The 25,172-nt window shown below is 44.5% G+C and overlaps 1 protein-coding gene across 4 annotated transcripts in view; it reads left to right on the top strand.

Moving 5' to 3' along the window:
- VAV3 (vav guanine nucleotide exchange factor 3) overlaps positions 1–25,172 on the top strand; it is a 490,967-nt gene that overhangs the window by 115,667 nt on the left and 350,128 nt on the right. For 3 of the 4 annotated variants that reach the window (XM_068240046.1, XM_068240044.1, XM_068240043.1), the window contains exon 1: positions 15,992–16,981. The exons of the other annotated variant lie outside the window; for it this stretch is intronic. In XM_068240046.1, the coding sequence (XP_068096147.1) occupies positions 16,778–16,981 (204 nt within the window). In that variant the 5' untranslated portion in view covers positions 15,992–16,777. Of the gene's footprint in view, positions 1–15,991; positions 16,982–25,172 lie in introns of those variants that run through there. 4 annotated transcript variants of the gene reach the window in all.

The following is a 25,172-nucleotide window of genomic DNA, read 5'->3' as shown; positions in this document are numbered from 1 at the left end:
AATTACATTACGATATTTAACGGTAATATATTTTCGTTATCAACTCCAATCTGTTTTAAAACAGTATATTTTGTTAATCAATTTCGTTAACGTACCGGTAATAATCGGTATTAACGATTTTACATTACAAATACCGTTATTTATTGATAATTCTAGATTACCGAAATTTTTATTTTTGCCGGTAAATCACGCCCAAATTTGACCGCAACTTTTTTAAATGTACGCCTTCTGCATGCCCACTTCAGATTTTTTAGTGCACAGGCACGGGCACTTCCTCCGGATTATTGGAATGATGAGCCAGTTGAATTTTAGTGTTGAAAAGGTGCTTTATTGATAAGCGATCATAACAATCAATAGAGGTAATAAACAATGAGAACAGTCAACAATTATATGTCGCAAGAATGAAACTGTGCAAAGTCACAACAAATTAGTACAAGATACAGCAACATTACCAGGGAGCACATCATAATATAATATCATGGTTTCAGCAGTTTACAAAAAAACCGCATATATTATCATCGGAAGAACACAGACATGGTGGTATCTTCGTGTAGGATAGAGCATAAAAGTCAATCATTCGGAATGTTGAACATTGGGACATTCCCTCTATAATCTGTCCAGGCCTTTCAAACTTTCTCAAGGTGGTGCATAGTATCTTGGACCCTTGCATTCATTTGTTCAAAAACCACTTTTCTATCAATACTTGTTAAGATAACATTGTAGTGTAGTGTTGCTTCCACTGAGAAGCAATATACAGTTTGACTGATAAGACTATATGCTGAATTAGCTTAAGAGCAACATGGTTCATCGAATCAGGTTTGAGGCCTAAAAGAAATATCTGAGGGTCTTAAGTGAAAGAACTTTGGAAGACCCTAGCTATTAATGTTGCCACTTTTGCCCAGAGCCTAGATACCACAGGACTTTCCTACCAAATGTGGTACATTGAACCTGGGAGAGAGCAGTCTCGGAAGCAGTCCATGGAGTGCATGGGGTATAACCTGGCAAGTTTCAGTAGAACCAAGTGTGTTCTATGAAGAAGCCGAACGGATACCTCCATAGCTGAGGACTGCATACTACCCCTGGATAACATGTCAAGAGACTGTCTCCCATCCTGAGTCAGTTGAATTTTAAAGAAAACCTGTAACAAAAAACCTCCCTTGGGGGTACTCAACTCGGGAGGGGGAAGCCTCCAGATCCTATTGAGGCTTTCCCCATCCTCCACGGCGTCTGTAAAGCTCTCCAAACAGCGGGGATGTAAATATTTACCTTCTCGGCTCCAGCGCAAGTGCAATATCAGCTCTCCGCTTGGAGATAGGCAGACATAGCCGATCGCTGTCGGCCCACTCTACTGCGCAGGTGCAGGAGACTAGCACCTGCGCAGTAGAGCGGACCTGACAGAGATCGGCTATTTCTGCCTATCTCTGTGCGTAGAGCTGCAACAGTGCCCCCGCTGGAGCCAGGAAAGTAAATCAGCGCTTATCAGCTTATTGTCAGGCTTGTCCAGGATGATTGACGGATACTTCGGGGGAGCTAGCGCTGGATTGCCTGCAGCTACAGGGGAGGGGGAAGCCTCATTGGGACCCTGAGGCCTCCCCCTCCCAAGGTGAGTACCCCCCAGGGGAACTTTTTTTTTTGTTACAGGTTCTCTTTAAAAGGAAAGGAAACAGGGAACAGTAGGGATCCCGAAAACAACAAGCAGCCCAAACAATTCACTATTTTTTTCACATCACGGGTACTTTAAAAGCAGCTACACACTAACATTGAAAGCTATTTAAAAACATTAACACAACAGCCTATATAGTGACAAATTATGTTATGCATTGTTGTACTAATCTGCAGTTACCCTTGCAGGAAATATTTAAAGGGGAACTGAAGAGAGAGGTAATATGGAGGCTGCCATGTTTATTTCCTTTTTTAGCAATACCAGTTGCCTGGCAGCCCTGCTGATCCTCTGCCTTTAATACTATTAGCCATAGCCCCTGAACAAGCATGCAGCAGATCAGGTGTTGCAGACTTTAAAGTCAGATCTGACAAGACCAGCTGCATGCTTGTTTCTGGTGTTATTCAGATACTACTGCAGAGAAATAGACCAGCAGGGCTGCCAGGCAACTGGTATTGATTAAAAGGAAATAAATATGGCAGCCTCCGTATACCTCTTACTTCAGTTCCCCTTTAAGGCTACTTTCCCACCAAGACGTTGCCCCTAACGCAACGAGTGGTGGTGTTGAAGTTGGAAGTCAGATTGAGCTGCATTATGCAGCTCTCAAAGCAGCCGCTCCAGGTTAGTGATAGGAAGTCCGGATCTTTTGAAGGATTCGAATCATTTGAATCGTATCATTGAAAAGATCCGGATCTTTGAACCGAATCATTTTACTAGGGAAGCAAACTGGGTGAAATGACTAGCAGGACAGGACTTTCCCTGCACTGTACATTCTGTATGTTCCTGTGTTCCTGTTTCTTCCAGACAGACATCCACTGTGAACCGAATCTTTCATTGTGATGATCCGGATGATTCAACTCCCAAAAAAAGATCCGAATCAAATGAACGATTCGTTCATGATCCAGACAACACTACAGTCCCACCATGAGTCACCACAGTGCAGTGAATATTAATTAGCCATGTGGCTGGCCGCAGAGGAGGAGGGAAGACCTCCTCCTCCAACATTACTGAGCATGTGCAAACAGTCTAACGTGGCTTAGCCGAGTATAACGTACAGCATGCAGCACTTTGTTTAAACGTGCTGCGTTACTATGTGATGCAACGTGTGCACTGTGAACAGATTGATTGATTTTACAGTGCTGTGAGTTAGGCTGCGTTACTGGCTGCTGTAGCGTGGGACTTTAACGTCCCACTGTGAAACCAGCCTAAAGGGTATTTTTAAGGGGTATTTTTATTTTTTAAGTACATGACACATTATGAGTCATGATTGTTAGGGAAATCTGAAAATTTTATGAGACTTTCAGATATTTACTTCCCTTATTTTTTGTGAAAAGCCTTCCAAGCAAGTGTTGAGAATGAATTACAACATAAAACTGCTCATAGAGGTAAAAAGGACCCTTATTCAATTCACTTTTTCTTCTAAGTTTTGTCTTAGGAGATAATTTGTCACCTTCTGTTTAAAATAACTTTTCAGCACTCTGCAATTGAAAATGTACCAAAATGCATATGAAAAAGAACGGTCAATATCATTCTGTGTATTTTCTTGCTTGCTGGTTGCTTGAAAGGCATTTTATTTATAAGGTGTTAAAATATCACCATGAAGAAATCTTAGGAGAAAAAGGTTATAGGTGCCTTGGTGAGCATGCATGAAATAGAGGCACGGGGAAATGTGGTGGTGCGTGGATACTAGTCGATAGTAGAATATCGGCATTTCACCCATATTCTACTATTGTACAGCGGTATTTCTCATAAGTAAAATGTCAGTAAATGTTACTGATATTTTACTACAGCAATACCTAGCTCTATTCTCACAGAGAACCCTCCCTCTACGATGCCTAACATTACCCCCCCCCCCCCCCCCCCGAGGTCTAACCTGAACCACCCCTACACCCCTAACCTTAATACTCCCCGGATGCCTAACCTTAACCCCCCAAGCTAACCTTAACCCCCCTCCACACACACACACGGAGCTAACCTTAACCACTTCACCACTGAGGGGTTTTACCCCCTGAGCACCAGAGCAATTTTCACCTTTCAGCGCTCCTTCCATTCATTCGTCTATAACTTTATCATTACTTATCGCAATGAAATGAACTATATCTTGTTTTTTCCGCCACCAATTAGGCTTTCTTTAGGTGGGACATTATGCCAAGAATTATTTTTTTCTAAATGTGTTTTAATGGGAAAATAGGAAAAATGTGGGGAAAAAAATAATTATTTTTCAGTTTTCGGCCATTATAGTTTTTAAATAATGCATGCTACTGTAATTAAAACCCATGAAATGTATTTGCCCTTTTGTCCCGGTTATAAAACCATTTAAATTATGTCCCTATCACAATGTTTGGCGCCAATATTTTATTTGGAAATAAAGGTGCATTTTTTTCATTTTTGCGTCCATCCCTAATTACAAGCCCATAGTTTATAAAGTAACAGTGTTATACCCTCTTGACATAAATATTTAAAAAGTTCAGTCCCTAAGGTAACTATTTATGTATTTTTTTTAATTGTACATTTTTTAATTTTTTTTTAATTACAAAAAAAAAAAAAAAAATGGGGAGTGTGGGAGGTAATGAGTTAATTTTATGTGTAAAAGTCATTTATTTGTATGTGAAAAATGTGTAGGGTGTAGTTTACTATTTGGCCACAAGATAGCCACAGTAACTTTTTGTTTTAATGCGACCTCCAAGCTTCCTTCCGGAAGCTTGGAGGAAGTATAATGAGGCTGGACACGTGAGTTTTTTCTCACAATGATCGCGCTGCCCATAGGAGAGCAGCGGATCATTGCGGGGCTTAGATCAACGAACGGGAATGGATTTTCCCGTTCATTGATCTCTGGGCGAGCGGGCGGCGGCGTGTTTACTAGCGGCGGGCGGCGTGTTTACGAGCGGGAGCGCGGACAGCGTCGGGAACGCGGAAAGTACGTATTTCTCCGTCCCTGGTTGTTAAAGGATGGAAAAAGGGGCGGAGAAATACGTACGCGCGGGGGTAAAGTGGTTAATCGACCCCGCTTCCCTTGCCACCATTCGGCTGCAATAGCAAAAATGTTTGGTGCCTGTATAAATAGTGGCAATAGTGAAATGAAATTTGGGTGCCCGATAAATAAGGGCTGCCCACCATGCAAAATACTGCTACACATAGCAGAGGCTATTGCTCCTATTTATACAGGCACCAATGGCAGTGCTCCCATATCCGCTGATATTGGCACCCAAATTTCCTGATTGCCTTGGGGGCAGTCATCCATTTCTGCTAATTCTATGGCCGTACCAGTTGTGAGGAAGGTAGTTAATGGAGCAGATTAGAAGACTTGTCCACATCTCTTGTGTCTCCATAGAGCTAAATCGAAGGAAAATTGGAATGCTACAAGCAAATAAGACTGCATCAATACATATAGTATATAAATATCTATGAAAAGACATAACTATAAACAACATTTCACAGAAACATAAACTCATATAGATAAAGTACTTACCGTATATTCCAGCGTATAAGACGACCCCCCAACTTTTCCAGTTAAAATATAGAGTTTGAGATATACTCGCCATATAAGACTACCCCTCTTCCAACGCAGACCAAATAAAATTTTTAAAAAATCATATACTGGTACTACGTATGAACAGATACCGGTGCTGTACTGTATGTGGTACTCAGTATATAACAGTATATAGGCGATTGACTGGTTGGATTGGTCAACTCTCCCTCTCCCTAAGTCGTTTGTCAGCTCTCCTTGTCTCCCTGTTTATCAGAGCGGTATGGAAAATAGATTGCACTATGCCCATAAAACATGTCTCTTTCACCCTTCTGGCCCACCCTTGTATCCTATTTACCTCCTTCTCTGCCTCTCAGATCTTGTATATGTGCACCTGCGCCACTTCACTACAGTCCTCAGCAGCGAGATCTGAGAGGCGGTAACAGGATAGGGCGTATCACCCGGCATCAATGCTACCCGGCATATAAAGTGACCCCTGACTTTTCAGATGATTTTCAAGGGTTAAAAAGTAGTGTTATACGCCAGAATATATAGTATTTATTTTTAAAGTCTATATCATTTCAAACTCAGAAAAACTCTAAAGGTAAGTTTTCCTCTCAAAGATGAAGCACTTATGGTTGGCACAATTGAAGCTCTCTTCAGGTGAAATGTACCCTTTTTACTTGAAAAGAGGCAGTGGCTTCAGCAGGTGCAGCTACTGTCACTCAGTAACACTGCATCAGATAGTAATTTACTGAATTTCCGAATGGCAAGATTTTATCCTCCTCGGATGTAACCTTTAAGAGACCAGCACAAACATTATATTAACTGTCAAGCATGGTGGTGGAGGGGTTACCATCTGGGTTTGTTTTGCAGCCGCAAAAACAATGCAATTGTTTATTGGTGTCTTCTTAGAGATCAGTTGAGCTGGAGCTTTCAGTGATGTCGTGGGACACCTGTATACATTCTAGATTCCTGATTGAGACTGCATGTAACCGTAAGCCTTGGCTAAGTCCTCTATAGCAGTGTTTCTCTACATTTTATTGGCATGTACCCCTTTTACAACCCTGTACTTACCAAGTACCCCCTAGCATAGTAAACATTATCACAAGTACCCCTTGACAAATATATATTTAATCGTAGTACATTATAATTGGTTCTAAAGCATTTCCAAGCATTTACTATTGCTTTTAATTAGCTAAAATACTAATTTGTTGTTGTTTAAATAAGATTTATAATTTTCTAAATCTCTAAATTTCGAATTCTTGGTTAAGTATATCAAGCCCAAGTACCCCCTGGAACCATTGGAAGTACCCCCTGGGGTATGCGTACCACACGTTGAGAACCTAGGCTCTATAGTGTCTGTTTAGGCTGTTTATCCATTTTATCCCACATATGTATAATCAGATCGAAAATCGAGATCTGGGGAATCAGGAGGTCTAAGGCAATGTAATTTATTGGACCAAGCCAACTTCTTACATTTCTCCATGGTCGAGTTCAGAAATCCACCTACTCTATGCACTTTTGGTGGTAGACAGGGTCAGCATGGACACTGATGAGTGAAATTTAGCAAGCTCTGATACACACACTGTTCTCTCATGACCATCATTAAAGAGGAACTGTAACGACATAGTAAAATGCAGTAAATTATTCAGGATACCCACTCTTATCTTAAATATCCTGGTTTCAGCATCAGAAGCACTTCATATAGCTGTATATTGCTGTAGATTGGGTTTCCTCCGGGACTCTGGTTTCCTCCCACATCCCAAAAACATACAGATAAGGTAATTGGCTTTTCCCCTGAAATTGGCCCTAGACTACAATACAGACACCACATGATACATACATACACATATAACTATGGTAGGAATTAGATTGTGAGTTCCTTCGAGGGACAGTTAGAGACAAGACTATATATATACTCTGTAAAGCGCTGTGGAAGATGTTGACGTAGTAATATAAATACTAAATAATAATAATACTGTATATTGGTATGCAGCCCTGCCCTCCCACTGAGGCTTAGCCTAGGCTGTTTATTATGCGGTATTCTCCTTCCCAGAGCATTCTGGAAGACCAGCTATATTTTCTACTGGCTTTAGAACTCTCTGTAAATGAACATTCCACAGAGATCACCTGCCAGTACCAAAGATGTTGCTGTCTGTGATAAATTTCAGAAAGTAAATCAGGGAGAGGAAAGATTTTACAATGGGCAAACAAAAACTAAACAATTTATAAATGAATATTGTAAAAAAATAAGCAATTTTATTCATTTATGTATTTATTTTTTATATATATTATCTTTTTATTTGATTTTAAAGCAAATAAGATAATATACAAACATGTATAGTATATAAATCAGCTATAAACAAAATACAATACCAATTATATAATTTCAACCTGTCGCAGCCTCAAATGAAATGGGACTATTAATGTCAGGTAGGAGAGTAAGGGAAACATGAAAACCATTAATAAAGAATATCTGGGTAACATCAATCAATACTGCCATATTCCCGACCGTATAGTCCACCAAACTTCCCAAGGTCGCCAAACGTCATTAAATGTATTTAATGAATCATTCAGCCATTATTTTATTCTGACTACAGACCCTCTTTAAGATTTTCAGTAGTTTCTTCTATAGTAGCTCACCTGTGGGATTAGACCAGATGGGCACACCTTTTCTAGCCGCATAAGTCAGTAAGCCTTGGGAATCCATGATTATGTTACCAATTCAATGTTGTCCCCTTTAGAGCCTTTTGGTAGGTACTAATTTCTGCATAAAGATCAGGTCATTTGGGGAGCTGGGATCGTAAGGTGTTTAATAGACGCTTGTGTTAAATATTGGTAATTGGGTGCCCAAGCGGTGAGTTGGGTGCCCAATGTGGGTAGCAGGGGGTTAAGGTTAAACATTAGGTGGGGGTTAAGTTTTGCTACTTAGAGGGGGGAAGTTAGGCGTTAGGTGGGCGGGTTCGGATTAGGCAGTTAGAAGGGAGGGTTCAAGTAAGAATGGTTGTCGGGTAGTGCTTCGTAAAATATAGGTAATTTAAATGACCAATATTTTACTACTAGCGGCACCACCAACGCCCAACTGTTCTGTATGCACTCTTCTATCCATCACAACTTGACCCTTGTCAATGTCATTCAGTTATATGTGTGCTAATTGTTCTTGCACGTTGCCTTGAAGAATTTACTATTTACTTGCTGCCTATTATATATACAGGTGCCTCCGTAACAAAATAATTGTATTCCCTTCATGTTCTATTAATTATATTGCCACAGAGTAGGTTGGTGCTTTATAAATCAATAATAATAATTGCTATGAGTCAGTCGTCTCTCCAGAGCAGAGCTGTCAGAAAGGCGCTGCAAATTTTCTGGCAGTCCAGGAAAAAAATAAGTTTCTTTTCCCTGTCCTGAGAGACTGACAATTTATGCTTGGTACACACCATACAATTTTCTGTTAGATTTACCTGCCAGATAGATTTTTTCCAACAAGTAAATCTAACAGATAATTGTATGGTGTGTACCAAGCATGGCATCAACTCATCAAAGACTGCTAGATCCAATTTTCTGTTAAGGTGGCCATACATCTAGCGATTTGTCTGTACGATCGACCACTCGATTCAATCATTTTATAGAATCGAGAGAGAATCGAGTTTGTTTTAGAATTCCCAATTGATGAAAAGTGGCTGATTTTATGTCGAATCAACCAGCTTAGTCAATCGAGCAGGATGCAAGATATCGGTCGATCGCACAGGAATCGACTGCTGTTTGCATATCATTCGATCGACTCTGAATCGATTTTTGCATTCAGATAGAAACTTTCTATCAAACATACTGAAGTCGATTCCCTTATAAAGCCGATCCCTTTGTCGTTTAAATCAGAATCGCTACATGTTTGAGTAGCTTTAGATTTACCTGCCAGATAGATTTTTTCCAGCATGTTGGAAAAAATCTATCTGGCAGGTAAATCTAACAGAAAGTTGTATGGTGTGTACCTAACATAATAAGGGTGTAAAGAGAAAAAGCTTTCTGCTCTCTGCACACTTGTTCTAATGACTGCAACTGCTCAGCCACTGATAAGGAATCATACAAAATTTTGTAGACAAAGATTTGTAATCAGTCCCTAGGGCTGGTTCACACTGATCGCTGGCGAACTAAAAAATGTACTTTAATATTATTAGATAATGGTACTCCTAGCAGTTTACATAAGGACTTACCACACTGTGGGCTGTCCTAAGGTGCCCATTAACAATACAATTTTTCACTAAATGCAATCTTTTAATGTGATTTTTATGATAAAAATCGAAAGGTAATTATCGATTGCTCACATTTACTGAACGATTCTTTTTTCAAATTTGATCATAAAATCCAACTTTCGGATCGATTTTTATCCTATTTAACAATCGACCAAAGAATCGTTCCCTATCGATTGCTTGATAAACAAAATATTATTATGTATTTATATAGCATTGACACCTTCTGCAGCACTTTACAAAGTACATAGTCATGTCACTGATAGAGATGGCCCTAACCTCCGATTTTCGGGTTCACGAACTGGGTTCGCGAACCTCCGCCAAACATTCGATTCACGCGAACTTTCGCGAACCGCAACAGACTTCAATGGGGAGGCGAACTTTGAAAACTAGAAACATATTTCTGCTGGCCACAAAAGTGATGGAAAAGATGTTTCAAGGGGTCTAACACCTTGAGGGGGGCATGGCAGAGTGGAATGGATGCCAATAGTCCCGCTGTTTGCGTAGTGACGGCCGTGCTGGACTGGTGCGCACCATGGCGAGTTTGCTCTTACTCACTCAGTGATGTCACGTAATGTCTGACTGCCTTATCAACTTTCAATGGTTCTTTCTCTACCATTGTTAAAGCTTACATCCATTTTTTTAAATACTTGTTCTGCTTGCTGTTCAGTACCCACAACGAAAATCTTTTATGGAGGGCAAGTCTGCCATTGTGAGAGACCACTGGTAATGGCCGGAGAATCCTGGTTCGATTCGGGTCTGGAGTGGGAGCCTAAGAAACGGCTACCACCACCACACATCCAAGGAAGGCAGCAGGCACGCTGTGGGCAAAGGAGCAGGAACGGCTACCACATATCCAAGGAAGGCAGCAGGCATGGCATGAACGTCCCAAGGTAGTGACCATAAATAACAATACAGGGGGCTTTTCGAAGCCTTGCTTTATATGACACTGATAGACTGTACTACCTGTAACGAGAATATGTTATGGAGGGCAAGTCTGCCATCCATTCAAGTGAAAGGTATGCACTGACTGCCAGGTATAATACAATGTGCAGTCAAAGATGCAGTGAAAGGTATGCAGTGACTGCAAACAGCTGTTTGTGTAGTGACGGCCGTGCTGGGCTGGTGCGCACCATGACGAGAGTGCAGGTGATGGCGGCTTTCCAGCCCATATGGTCTCCAGGCTGAGGTAGCTGAATGACAGAACAGTGACTGTCCAGATGATCAAATTTGGTTTGTCCACAATGAAGCAACGACCTTATTATCTTTGGTGTGCCACCCCCCGAGACACTCATATAGCCGGCGGTCATTGCTTTATTGTGATACGCAAGCCCCTTCACTGCGGCAAGGTAATGATCACGAAGGGGAATGGGCACATGTACATGCATTTTGTTTTGTTGTTGCAGCTGCAGTCCAGCCAGAAAAATTAGGCAGGCATGTACACGCACCAGAAAAATTATTATAGCTAGCAGTGGCCTAAAAATTCAAGAATCCGCCTGGAGTCCTGGACCCTGTTGGTGGTGGTGGAGAAGGCAGTCAAGCGGCCTGCGGGCAGAGATGCTGTGTGTGGGGACTGACTTAGTCTTCGAGCGGGCAGTAGTCCTCCGGGATCCATGCCTCATTCATTTTGATAAAGGTGATTTACTGAACACTTTTGTGACTTGGGCAACTTCTCTTCTCAGTGACAATGCCTCCAGCTGCGCTGAAGGTCCTTTCTGACAGGACGCTTGAGGCAGGGCAAGACAGAAGTTGGATGGCAAATTGGGACAGCTCTGGCCATAGGTCAAACTTGCGCACCCAGTAGTCCAAGGGTTCAATGCTGCTCACAGTGTCTACATCCACACTTAAGGCCAGGTAGTTGGCTACCTGCCAGTCCAGGAGATGATGGAGGGTGGGTCCGGAAGCGCTAAGCCGAGGCGTTGGACTAAAGAATGTCTGCATGTCTGACATCACCATGAGATCACTGGAGCGTCCTGTCCTTGCCTGCGTGGACATGGTAGAAAGATTACTGGCAGTGTTACCTTTATTGCGTTGTGCTGTTCTGCATGTGCTGCATCCTTTCTGCCTTCTGGTGATTTGGTAACATGTCCGCCACTTTGTGCCTATACCGAGGGTCTAGTAGCGTGGCCACCCAGTACAGCTCATTACCCTTGAGTTTTTTTATACGGGGGTCCCTCAACAGGCTGGACAGCATGAAAGACGCCATCTGCACAAAGTTGGATCCAGACGTACTAGCCATCTTCTCTTGCTCTTCCTCAGTGACGTCAGGTAAGTCCTCCTCCTCCCCCCAGCCACGAACAATACCATGGGAACGTTGAGCAGCACAAGCCCCCTGTTCTTCTGCCACCGCCTCCTCCTCCTCCAAAGAAACACCTTCCTCATCATCCGAGTCTGACTCCTCTTCCCCACATGACTCTTCCTCCTCCTCCCCCACTTTGTGCTGCCGCAGTTGTTGAGGAAACATCTGGTTCTGTTGAATATTGCTCCCACAACTGTTCCTCCCGTAACTGTTCCTGTTCACGCTCCTCCACAGCTTGAGCCACCGCTCTACGCAGGGCATGCTCCAGGAAGTAAGCGTACGGGATCAAGTCGCTGATGGTGCCTTCACTGCGACTCACCAGGTTGGTCACCTCCTCAAACGGCCGCATGAGGCTGCATGCATTTCGCATCAGTGTCCAGTTGTTGGGCCAGAACATCCCCATCTCCCCAGATTGTGTCCTTTTACTGTAATTGTACAGGTACTGGGTGACGGCTTTCTCCTGTTCTAGCAGGCGAGAGAACATGAACAGGGTCGAATTCCAGCGAGTCAGGCTATCACATATCAAGCGTCTCACCGGCAAGTTGTTTCTCTGCTGAATGTCCGCAAAGTGTGCCATGGCCGTGTAAGACTGCCTGAAATGCCCACACAACTTCCTGGCCTGCTTCAGGAGGTCCTCTAAGCCTGGGTACTTTGACACAAATGTTTGAATGACTAGATTCAGCACATATGCCATGCAGGGTATATGTGTCAGCTTTCCCAAATTCAACGCGGAAATGAGATTGCTGCCGTTGTCACACACCACGTTGCCGATCTCCAGCTGGTACGGGGTCAGCCACTGATCCACCTGTTTGTTAAGAGCAGCCAGGAGAGCTGGCCCAGTGTGAGTGTGACTCTCCGCTTTGAGGCAAGACATGTCTAAGATGGCGTGACACCGTCATACCTGGCATGCAGCATAGGCCCTGGGGAGATGGGGCTGTGTAGCTGGAGAGGAGATTGCAGCACCAGTAGAGTTGAACTGCCATTCAGCCAAAGAGGAGGAGGAGGACGATAGTGAAGAGGATGTAGCAGGAGGAGAAGGAGAGGAGGTGGCAGGAGGCCTGCCTGCAAGCCGTGGAGGTGTCAAAAATTGGTCCACTGCACAGCCATGTACTCCCTGCTTGCCATTGATCACCAGGTTGACCCAATGGGCTGTGTAAGTAATGTACCTGCCTTGACCGTGCTTGGCAGACCAGGCATCCGTGGTCAGGTGGACCCTTGACCCAACGCTGTGTGCCAGAGATGACACCACTTGCCTCTCCACTTCACTGTACAGTTTGGGTATTGCCTTTTTAGAGAAAAAGGCAATGGCCACAAATTTACGGAAGGCCTCAGAGTCCACCAGCTGGTATGGTAACAGCTGGTGAGCTAACAGTTCTGCCAAGCCAGCTGTCAGACGCCAGGCAAGGGGGTGACTGGCAGAAATTGGCTTCTTCCGTTCAAAGATTTCCTTCACGGACACCTGGCTGCTGTGGGCAGAGGAGCAGGAACCGCTCAAGGTCAGAGGCGGAGTGGAGGAGGGTGGCTGTGAAGGTGCAAGGGAGAAAGCGGCTGAAGATGCTGCACCTGAAGGAGGAAGAGGAGAAGGAGGGTGGCTTTTCTTTTGTGTGCTGCTTTTGCTCAGGTGCTCTTCCCATTGCAGTTTGTGCCTTTTCTTCATGTACCTTCATAAGGCACTTCTCCCTACGTGGGTGTTGGCCTTTCCACGGCTCAATTTTTGGAGGAAGAGAGAACAGATGGCATTGCTCCGTTCTGAGGAAGACACACTAAAAAATTTCCAAACCGCTGAGCCCTCCTGGGGTGATAGCACTATGGTGGCATGAGCAGGTGACGTTGAAGGGCATGTTGGATGGCTGTACATAGGTGGCGATACATGCCGCTGGACACTGCCACCAGCTGTTTCATATGACGAGCACCCCCTGCTTCTTTCAGGAACTCGTCTTCTCCTACTTCTCTCTGACTCCCCCTCTGAACTGTCCCCCTGTTCATCTCCTCTATTGGGAACATACGTGGGATCCGTATCATCGTCACCATCATAATCATCCTGCCCAGCTTCGCTTGCCTCAGACACCTCCAAAACTGCACCAACAGCAGGTACAGCCCATAGTGTCGCCTAACTCAGACATATGAGGTGGTGTAACTTGCTTAGCGCCTTCATCTGGTTGTAACAATAATGGCTGTGCATCAGTGATTTCCCCACCAAATAACTCCTGCGAACTGTCAAATGTAGTGGATGTGGTACTTGGAGTAGTGCTGGTGGCTGCGGAAGATGAGGTGTTCTGTGTTAAATAGTCTACCACGTCCTGACAATCTTGGGAGTTGATGGGACGTGCCTTTTTCTGAGCACTGTACTTTGGTCCAGGGCCGCACGAAACCACATCAGCATGACCTCACACAGACCTGCCGGGTGGCCTTCCTCTGGGTCTGCCTCTACCTGTTTTGTCAGTTTTGTCCATATTGGGGGGGATGAAGTGAAAGGTATGCACTGACTTGACTAATACAATTTGCAGTCACACAGGTGCAGTTAACAGGTATGCACAGAGTGGTATATCACACTGCGTGCACTCATGTAGGTATGTGGGTGCACTGAACACAACAGGTAGGTATATGCAGTGATGAGGTGGGTGCACTGAACACAACAGGTAAGTATATACAGTGATGAGGTAAGTGCACTGAACACAACAGATAAGTATATGCAGTGATGAGGTGGGCGCACTGAACACAACAGGTTGGTATATGCAGTGATGGGTATTATAATGTGCACCTGTCACACACAGATAGGTAGTGGACAGGCACAGTAACACTGCGTGCACTCACATAGGTGACACTGTGTGCGCTCAACTCATGTAGGTAGGTGGGTGCACTGTGAACAACAGGTAGGTAGGTAGGTATATGCAGTAATGGGTATTACAATGTGCACCTGTCACACACAGACAGGTAGCGGAGAGGCACAGTGACACTGCGTGCACTCACATAGGTGGGTGGGTGCACAGTAAACAACAGGTAGGTATATGCAGTGATGGATGGGTAATGTGCACCTGTCACACACACAGGTAGTCACTGAATGTGCTGGGCCTGGCAGTGGCACACACAGTAGGAATCAAGGCTGTCTATGCAACACAAGTGTCAGTGGGACACACAGAAAAAAAAAAAGAGATTAGCTCTCAAAAGAGCTGTTGTGGGGTGCTATTTTAGCAGTAAGATTCAGCAAGGAGCAAGCTAAGAAGCCTACAAGAGCCTAACTAATCTGAGTAAAATGGCCGGCGATTCCTGCCTTTTATAAGGGGGGGGGGGGAGTGGCTCCAGGAGAGAGTGTAGCCTGATTGGCTACAATGTGTCTGCTGACTGTCTGTGATGTAGAGGGTCAAAGATGACCCTAATGGTGCACTATGGGGGTGAATCAAACTTCCAGTAAATTTTACGTTTCTCCGCGATCGCGAACCCCTGGAAGTTCGCCTGGAACAGTTCGCCAGCGAACCGTTTGGGCCATCTCTAGTCACTGACTGTCCCCAGGTTAGCTCACATTATAATCCTATCATAGTCTAACCTCCTACCATATTATTATTATGTATTTGTATTCTGTAGCACTGACATCTTCTGCAACACTTTAGAGATCATATTGTCATGTCACAGACTGTCCTCAGAGGAGCTCACAATCTAATCCCTACCATAGTTATCCTACCTAATAAAAGGCAAGTGTCGCTGCGTCCCATGTCCGTCCGTCAGTGCATTTTGTGGGGCCAGAAGGGGCGGGCGTGTGATCGCATGACGGGTGCACGATGGGCGTGCGCATGCGCGCGGTGCATTAGGGACAGACCTAGCCCGTTTTTAAACGGGCTTAGGTCCACTAGTAGTCTAATATTTTTACTACAGTATAGGATTGTGTTGGGATAAAGCAGGTGACTTATTAGTATGTTTTTAGAATATAAGAGAACATGAAGTGTCTGAGTTAAATCTGGGGGAAGATAGAAACTCCATGCAGATTTTGCCCTGGCCAATGTTCGAACCTAGGACTCAGCACTATAATACAGTAGTGCTATCCGCTATGCCGCTATTTTTCTCATATCTATCTGCTCATCAATGTTATTGTCATCGATTCTGACCCTCTACTACCCCTCCTCCCTCCATTCTACTTCTCTTATCTTGTCTCACTTACACTACTTGGCTCACTGTATGAGTATGTGAGTCTCTTCAGTGACATATCCTCTGTCATAAAGCCCAGCTTCCTCCCCTCCTCTGAAAACGCTGTGCCATGACAGGTAGTGTCACATACTGTACATCTGCACATGCGTGGAAGCTGGGCTGCAGCCCTGGGCTAATCTGAAGAGAGGCGAGAGGAGCAGCCAGAGAGAGAAAGAGAGAGAGAGAAAGAGGAGGCAAGTGCTGAGAAAGGATACATTAGCAGAAGAAATGGAATGCTCAGCAGTCGGGTATTTGGACAAGTAACAGTTTATACTGAAGCAGCAGTAATGATATTGATAGGAGACAAAGTAATAAGGGACAGCGAGTGACACACAGCAGGGGATACGCTGGATGAAAGGAAGCGGAGTGTCGGCTGTGACAGCTTGATGCATGCTGAGGATAACACCCCGTTCAGAAGAGCATTGGAAGAAGTGTATCAATCTAGAGCTCCCAGCCGTGGTTCGGATTCACAAGAGATTGCTGCTGGAAGGTGTCCAGGGGACTGCACGGGGCAGTGAGGACAGGGCATGTGCTGGCATAGGGCACCTCTGCCACGATGGAACTGGGGATGTGCTGCTTGTACACTGTGACCACTCTCTGCAGCCGAGGTGAGCTACACTGGCAGCACACTGCAGATTCACAAGACTGACCTTGCTAACAGAGGGAGAGACTCACACCAGGATTTATTACTCTAATGCTTTGGATGTTGCTTAGCCTTCTTTCAAAGACTGGAGTGCACTGTGTTTTAACCCTCAGGAAGACCTATTTTCAGACAAAAAGAAGAAACTTATTCAGTCTTTCAGACTGTGCAAGTTTGAGTCCAGCCTGTGTTGCTTGATTCTTTAGGCCACCCTGGTCATTAATGAATTGATTCTCTACTGTATTAACATTGCACTAACACTTTTGTCTTTGCACTTGCCATCATGGAGCCGTGGAAACAGTGTGCCCAGTGGCTGATCAGATGCAGGGTGCTTCCTCCTAACCACAGGGTGACATGGGACACAGCTCAGGTGTTCGACCTGGCACAGACCTTGCGAGATGGAGTTCTGTTATGCCAACTGCTCAAGAACCTGCAGCCAAGCGCCATCAATCTGAAGGATATCAACCTGCGACCCCAGATGTCCCAGGTCAGTGACTACATCATTTGTAAAGTCTCTGTGTGTTACATGTAGCAACTAAGCAAGAGCTTTCTTAGAAACAAGTGAAAAGAAAATCAAAAATAACAGGGCAATAGTTTAAACTTGATGTGAAACTGGCTGTTGGAGTTGCCATGCCCTACCTTAGACTGTGTGCAGTGATGTGAAATGACAGGACATGACTATGAGTTCAACTGTAGTGTAACCAAAGTGCAGGAGATGACAGTTTGTCAATGTCTCTAGCTTGCAAAACATCTCTCTCTCAGTTACAGCATATTATTGCTGTTCTCAGTTAGCGTGTGAATGATCCCATATGTATTTATGCAATTTAAGATATTTTAAAACCCTGCTCAATTTGAATGGAGAGTCCTGAGCTGAATGGTCTGCACCTTCTTATGTCACTTATTGACTCCAGAGCAATCATAAGACAGATTTATCAAAACCAGTTACAAGAAAAACTGGAGACGGACCATTGCAAAAAATGGAGCAGATGTCCAGATTATTGATTCTGATTGGCCACTTGGAGCAATTCCACATCTTCTGTACCTGTTTAGTAGCAGCTCTAGTTATCCTTGTACTGGCTTTGATAAATCTTCCTCATAGTGTCTTTTCCAAATTTGTCCCACCTCGCCTTAGTTTATTTATTCTATAGTAAGCAAAGGTAATCAGGGATGTGTAACACCAAGATTTAGCTTTGACGTAGTCCCTGCTATTGGGCAGAATCAAACTTTTGGAGTAATTTTGGAGTCTATTTGTAAGCTAAAAGGCCAGCATACCATTCACCATGCCAGTATCCACAGAAAATGGAAAATCTAGTTGTGCATAGAGCTTGATTTAGATGCAGACTTGCTTACAAATGAAAACGGTGGATATAGAAAGTGCAACATCCTAGACAATCTGTAAAATTAGAACAGGCATGTCCAAAGACCGTCCCGGGGGCCAAATGCCGCCCACTGAGCTTTTTCTGGTGGCCCCTGAAGCTCTCTACAGTTGTTAATTCCATGTGGCCCACAGGCTGTAGTTGTGGTTCGGCATTCAGGGGCCACCTTATCTCGCCGTTCTGCCTTCTCCTTTATTGGCCTGTAGGTTATCAGCCACCACTGTAGCCAGGGCCGGGCCGAGGCATAGGCTGGAGAGGCTCCAGCCTCAGGGCGCAGTGTAGGAGGGGGCGCACAATTCATTCAGCTGTCATTCCTAATTGTGTTTGAAGCAGAAAGAATTAAGAAAATGAGATACATGGCAGTGACTGCAAGCCAGATAACTAGATATTAAGGTGTTGGGGAGGTTGTGGGCCCCGTGGCACCTCTTAGTCTAATAGCAATCAGTGTGTGACGGCTGGAGTGGCAGGGATGGAGGGGCGCACTTTGGTGTCTCAGCCTTGGGTGCTGGAGGACCTTGTCCCGCCTCTGACTGTAGCAGTAGCAGCCACTAATTAGCAGCCACCATTGTGCCAGCAGCAGTAACAGCCACTGAGTTCGCCCCTAGCACTCTCAAGAATGATGATATGACCCTTGGTCTAAAAAGTTTGGACACCCCTGAATTAGTCCTATACTAAGAGACAATAAAAGTTGCTGTTGCTGACTTTGATGTAAATTAATAAAGGTTAATACTGATCCTCTATGTTGGACACTTTGAGTCACTGGCTCAGTATGCATATAAGGTGTTTTGACATCACAGGGGCGACCTGTACCCTGGGCCAGTGCTTCCACAGGGAGTTGCTCAGCGCCTTTAGCTCCTTAGGGGCCCCACAAGTAATATAGAACTCACAGGGGCCCCACATTAAACCTTTCCTACCTGCTTTACCTGCATGCGTGTTGCAGGTATGTGACTGAAGCTAGATCAGTGTGATATGCAGGCAATTAGTATTTTTCAGAAACAGGTCAGGAATGGCAGCTTGCTTAAAGAGACTCCGTAACAAAAATTGCATCCTGTTTTTTATCATCCTACAAGTTCCAAAAGCTATTCTAATGTGTTCTGGCTTACTGCAGCACGTTCTACTATCACCATCTCTGTAATAAATCAACTTATCTCTCTCTTGTCAGACTTGTCAGCCTGTGTCTGGAAGGCTGCCAAGTTCTTCAGTGTTGTGGTTCTGTGATGCATCTCCCCCCTCCAGGACCCTCTCTGCACTATTTAGATTAGGGCAGCTTCTCTCTTCTCTCTTATCTTTTACAAGCTGGATAAATCCTCCCCTGAGCTGGCTGGGCTTTCACATACTGAGGAATTACATACAGGCAGAGCTGTCTGCACTCTGCAGGAAGAAACAGCCTGACACTTCAGTGGAAGATAGCTGCAGGGAGAAAGAAACACACAAATGATCTCTTGAGATTCAAAAGGAATGCTGTATACAGCCTGCTTGTGTATGGATGTATTTTCTATGTGTGGACATACTGTACATCAACCTACTTCCTGTTTTGGTGGCCATTTTGTTTGTTTATAAACAAACTTTTTAAAACTGTTTTTAACCACTTTTAATGCGGCGAGGAGCGGCGAAATTGTGACAGAGGGTAATAGGAGATGTCCCCTAACGCACTGGTATGTTTACTTTTGTGCGATTTTAACAATACAGATTCTCTTTAAAGGACACCTGAAGTGAGAGGGATATGGAGGCTACCATATTTATTTCATTTTAAACAATACCACTTGCTTAGCAGTCCTTTTGATCTTTCATGCATCAATAGTGTCTGGCACGGCGGAGCAGCGTGTGTGTGACGTCATACAGTGGGCGGGGGGTGCGGCATGATCAAAAGAATCGCCTGTTGCTCGTGGGAGTTGATTCGCCGGACGAATTGCTTGCGGGTGGACGGTTGTGGATCATATTGTACACATGCCTGATTATTGGCTGAGGTGTTCGTTATATGCCACCTCAGCCAACTTTATTCTAGCGTGTGTACGAGGCTTATGGCTAAAGGTATAAAGGTGCGTACACACGCACTACCGCAGGCAACGACGGGTCCGCTGGACCCTCCCGCTGGGCGGACGTTCAGCCGACAGTAGCACGTGTGTATGCGGATCATTCAGAAACAGCCTTATCAGTCTGCTTGACAGACTGTACACTACAGTACTACTACTGTCGCTGGAACACCCGCCCACCGTGTTGTCTGCGGTAGTGCGTGTGTACGCACCTTATGCCGGGCATACACCGGAATCGAGCTGCTGGCTCGATGCCAGCGCGTCCCCGCGGCCGCCCGGATCGATTCCGGCTCATCCCCGCGTGCACTTCCTTATCTTCTGTTCGTTTTTTCTTTTGTCCTGCCCGCCGGTATTGAGCGCGGAATCGATCCGGCGGGGTATCGGACACGTTGGATATTATCAATCAAGCCATCAGCGGTTCGATTGATAAAAAAAGATTTTTTATCAGCATTAAGAGGCAAAGGATCAGCAGAACAGCCAAGCAACTGGTACTGCTTAAAAGTAAACAAACATATCAGTCTCCATATCCTTCTCACTACAGGTGGCCTTAAATCTCTCCAAAGTGTTCTCAACTGAAGGCAGTAAAACTGAAAGCTGCTGTAAATTGATGCACTTTGGACTTTCTTTTTACGGTTATTTGCATTTTCTGTTCGCATAAGCTTTCAGACGCTGGTTTGTCTGATACAGGAAGAGAATTTGCAATGGTTTTTTTAAATATTGTGTTTACATAAATATTGCATCTGTTTAACGCTGTTTCGTACATAACATTTGGCAAACTTATGCTTTTTTATGATCTATCTAACATGGATATTGCTATACTCTGTAGAAAGACTGTAGTATACAGCTGTACAGGTTCATTTCTGCACATGATTGCTTATTTTTGTCAATACACTGAGAATGAACACTGGCTTTCTATCCGGCACCCTGCTGAGCCTATCCACACACTGATAATCAACATGCTGTATTGTTTACTGATACTGAACATAATGAACTCACTGTACTGGGCAACTGTGCTGAGTTTCACAGGCAAGCTAATTACTGTCAGACTGCAATGCATATTGATGACAAATAGCTGTGCTCTGAGCATGCTTTGTTTGTACATCATTTGGGCTCATCAGTCTCCTAATGGTGAATATTTTGTATATGTTTTAGGCTAGGAGCTCAAAGGTTATTTGTAATCCTCTGACATTAGATGCACTGGGAGTATTTTTCATACATTGCGGAAGTGTATGGATTTCTTTACATTCTGTAATAAATGTTTCCCTTATTCTATAATGTATATTTAGAAATGTAGACCCCATAGCATTCTCATATTCAGAAGTTAAGAAACTATACTTTTAATTACCCAAAGCATAGTGCAGTCAGACAGAGCCTTTGGTAGAGGAACTCTCTCTTTACAGTAGGATGTAGGAAGTGGTTTTGTTCACAGTGCTTAACCCTTAGATTTGTCACAAGCTTTACAACACTTTACAAATATGTGCTGAAAGACACATCTATGATGGCAGAAGGCCCAATTAAGGGGGCTGTTGAAAAACCTGGAGGACCCTTGGGTGTTAGCTAAATGTTGTGCCACACTCGGTGCAACATGCTGAATGGAGGGCGTTGTTAAGTAACGGCTTTAGATTAGCATGTGCTTAAGCTTCTGATCATATGCTGAATTCATTAAACCTATAGTAGGGGCCTGATGTAAGCAGGGAAGCTGAAGTAAAAAGGGATATAGGGGCTGAGGACAATTTGCCTGGCTTTCCTGCTGATACTGTGCTTCTACTTTTAGCTGTAGGCAGTGAACAAGCATTCAGATCAAATGTTCTGACTGAAGTCTGACTAGACAAGACACATAACATTTATATCACACTATTCTCCTGGTGGACTCAAAGCACCAGAGCTGCAGCCACTTGGACATTCTCTATAGGCAGCAGCAGTGTTAGGGAGACTTGCCCAAGGTCTCCTTATGAATAGAGCTGTAGCCACTTTGATGTGCTCTATAGGCAGTAGCAGTGTTAGGGAGACTTGCCCAAGGTCTCCTTACGTGCTGGCTTACTGAACAGGAAGAGCCTAGATTTGAACCTAGTTCTCCTGTGTCAGAGGCAGAGGCCATTATACTATCATCAACCACATGTTTGTTTTGGAACAAAGGTCAGAAAGGTCAGCAGGACTGCCAGGCAACTGGTAACTGTTATTGTTTAAAAGCAAATATATATGGCAGTAGGGATGAACGAGATTTATTTTTAAATACACAAAACTATCCCAGCGTTTATGGGGGCATGGGCCACGGTACACAGGGTTAACTTACCTATATCGCTACCTCTTGCCACCGCGCTGTATACTGCTCTCCATCCTCCCAACTATGCAGCCCTATATGTAGTCCACCAAATGTGCAAGTGCTTGTACTGTACCTCCAATGGGAGGACAGAATTGCTCCTTTGCAGCAGAGAATGTACCAGGGCTGCTGGGTAATTTCTAGAACAATTTCTGACATAGTAAACCACATTTCCTGGTCCCTTGGAGTTTTCTATAACAAGATTAAATTGTATATTTACAGACACAAGTTAGATACCAACCTAAGCAGAGGGAAGCCATTATGGCTGAGCTCCTAAATGAAAGGGAGTGCAGCCACAAGAACATGTCCAGCAAGCTCTTGTTCAGACGGTCCGTGTGTGGCAACTGTGGGTTGAGGAGCAGATGGAAACTATGCTACCTGATCTGGGGGTCTGGGCGGATCGGGTAGCCACACTCTCCGCCACTCCTGTGGCCCGCATCTCTGTATTTTCATTTTTGTGACCCCAGAGGGGTCTGTGGTAATGACACTGGAAGGAGAGTGAGATGCTCTCTCAGCATACATGGAGGCGGGGGAGTTGCGGGGGAGCGGCCAGGAAGACCAGCTGCTCGATGGCAGCTGTAATAAAGCCTCCAAGAATGCCCCTAGTGGGCGTTTTGAGCAGGGAATCCCTCTCCTCCTTTCTTCTCGAGATTAGCGACAATTATAGTCGCCAGTTTCATGCGGTTAAAGCACGGAGTGGGGGGAACAAAGAGCGGCGTGGGGGGGAGGGACACAGAGGCATTTCATGGGGCAGGGAACATGCCTCTGTGTCCCATCTGCCCCCCAAGGAACCGCCTCGGGTTCTCTTTAAGGGGCTAAGTGGTGGGTGTTAAGGTTAGGCACCACCAGGGGAGGGTCATGTATGAGAGTAGGGAGAGGTTAGGTCATTGTAAATTACTATTAACCTTCCCAGCGTTCAATTTTCCCAGGATTTCTGTGCAATAAGTGATAAAATTTATTTTTAAAACTTTTTTTTTTCCTGTAACTTGGCAAAATGTGTCAAGAAAGGGTCTAGTATACAGTGCAGGAGAGTATTGATGTGTATGCATGTTTATACTGTTCACAGCAAGTTTTTATGGATGGACATTTCTGTCCATACCGCTAGGGAGGTTAAATATTGTCAATATTTTACTATATGAATGAAGTAGAATATTGGTAAATTTACAGATATTCTACCACCGCTTTTCCTGCACACTTTTAAATGGGTGCATTTATCAAATATATGCCTCTGGACTATCCATATTTATATATACCTATATATATCAGGTTTGCTTAAAAGGGTTATTTTTTGATTAAGGCCGGCTCTCTTAAAGAGTAACTGTTAGGCATTAAATACAAAATTAAATCTCTGTTGCAGGCTGTTACAAGGGTAAAAAGGATGCTAACCAGGCAATTCAAAACTTTTAAATCAATCTTACTTGTTTTCCAATAAGGTTTTCTCTCCCCATGCCCCCATGCTCTATACTGGTACACAGACGCAAAAGGGTAGTGACATGGCATGCTGAATCAGCCTGATTGGCTGAAGCCTCTGTCACTCACCTCTCTGCTCTGTGATTGGCCACTATGGTAGTCGCAGCCGCTGTTACAGCGCAGGGAGTTACTGTCCTCGGCCCCCCTCTTCCAGTGGCATGTCCGCCCCCTCTGCCGCATCTGCAGCCCGACGCATTTCCTCTCGTCCCCGCGCTGAATATTGGGGAAGGATAAAGGCGGCACACACAGACTCACCTAATTTTGGTTCCAGGTGCTTTAGTTCCCTTCTGTACTCTCTGCACTACTGCCGACGGTAGTGCAGAGAATAGATAGGAACAGCAGCACTTGGATCCATTATTAAGGGGAGTCTGTGCCTGCTGCAGTTATCCTACCCGCTGTGCTCGTAATTAGTGCAGGGAAGAGGGGGATGCAAGGGGGGAGGGAAATCTACCTGGTGGATGCAAGATGGCCCCGGCCAGAAGCAGATTGCTCCTTATTTACTATATAAAATTATATGGGAAGCAAATGTGGACACTACAATACATCTGTTATGTAAGTAGAGCAAGTATTTATCTACTTACATATGTGTTTTTTTTGTTGGGGGGGGGGCATATTATTGCTAATAGTTTCTCTTTAACCAACATTTTCATACATCAGACTGAATGTACATTATTTGTCACAAGCAAAAGTCATCACTTCTAAAGCATCACATATACAACCAAGGTAGGGAGAGTACATATTTACAGTATAACAAACACGCGCACACTCGCACCATGCTAGTCAGCATTATTGATGGCTTAACGGGGTGAAAGAGGAGGCAGTGGAATCAATGATGTGGGGTCGGGATGGAACAGAAGGTAGTGTTCGTGTTCGATGACAGAGCAAGATGCAACAGCAATGACTGATAGAAAATTGAGAGGTGATAGAAGGGCAGCAAGCATCATTCATAATAGGGAAGACTGGGACAGGAGGAATCATTGGCACAGAAGAACGTTGTGACAGGAGGCAGCAAGGGCACAAGAGGACAAAAGGTAGAGGAGATCAGTGATACGCATAGGCAGGTTGTAAAGTAGGGAACGTGGTAAATTGATGGTGTAACCGGTCGATACAGGAATGGTTCTCTAGATTGTAAGCTTGTAAGAGCAGGTACTTTCCCTCTAGTTTTTCCTGTTTCTGTGCATTTTACCAAATTAACATGTCCCAGTATTGGTGAACGATTTCAAACTACACATACATTGTATGTACAGTAGAGTCTCAGCTAATTCAAACTCAGGCAACAGACACCTGATAAGGTCACCTGACACGCATTGGGTCACGTGCATGTATCAGGAGACTACAGAGGATGCAGCAGAAAGGCCGTCAGCTGTAAGATGTCAGCAGAATGGAGCCTGGAGCTCTGGTATGTGTTTTCTGCTGTAGGCTGCCCAGCATCAGTAGGGGGGAGGGGGGACTAAGTAGGGGGAGTGCCTGGCTGCTAGG

The sequence above is a fragment of the Hyperolius riggenbachi genome, chromosome 6, assembly GCF_040937935.1.
Source record: "Hyperolius riggenbachi isolate aHypRig1 chromosome 6, aHypRig1.pri, whole genome shotgun sequence".
Taxonomy (NCBI): Eukaryota; Metazoa; Chordata; class Amphibia; order Anura; family Hyperoliidae; genus Hyperolius; species Hyperolius riggenbachi.
Note: the sequence above shows the minus strand (reverse complement) of the source record. Positions and strands in the feature narration are given on the sequence as shown.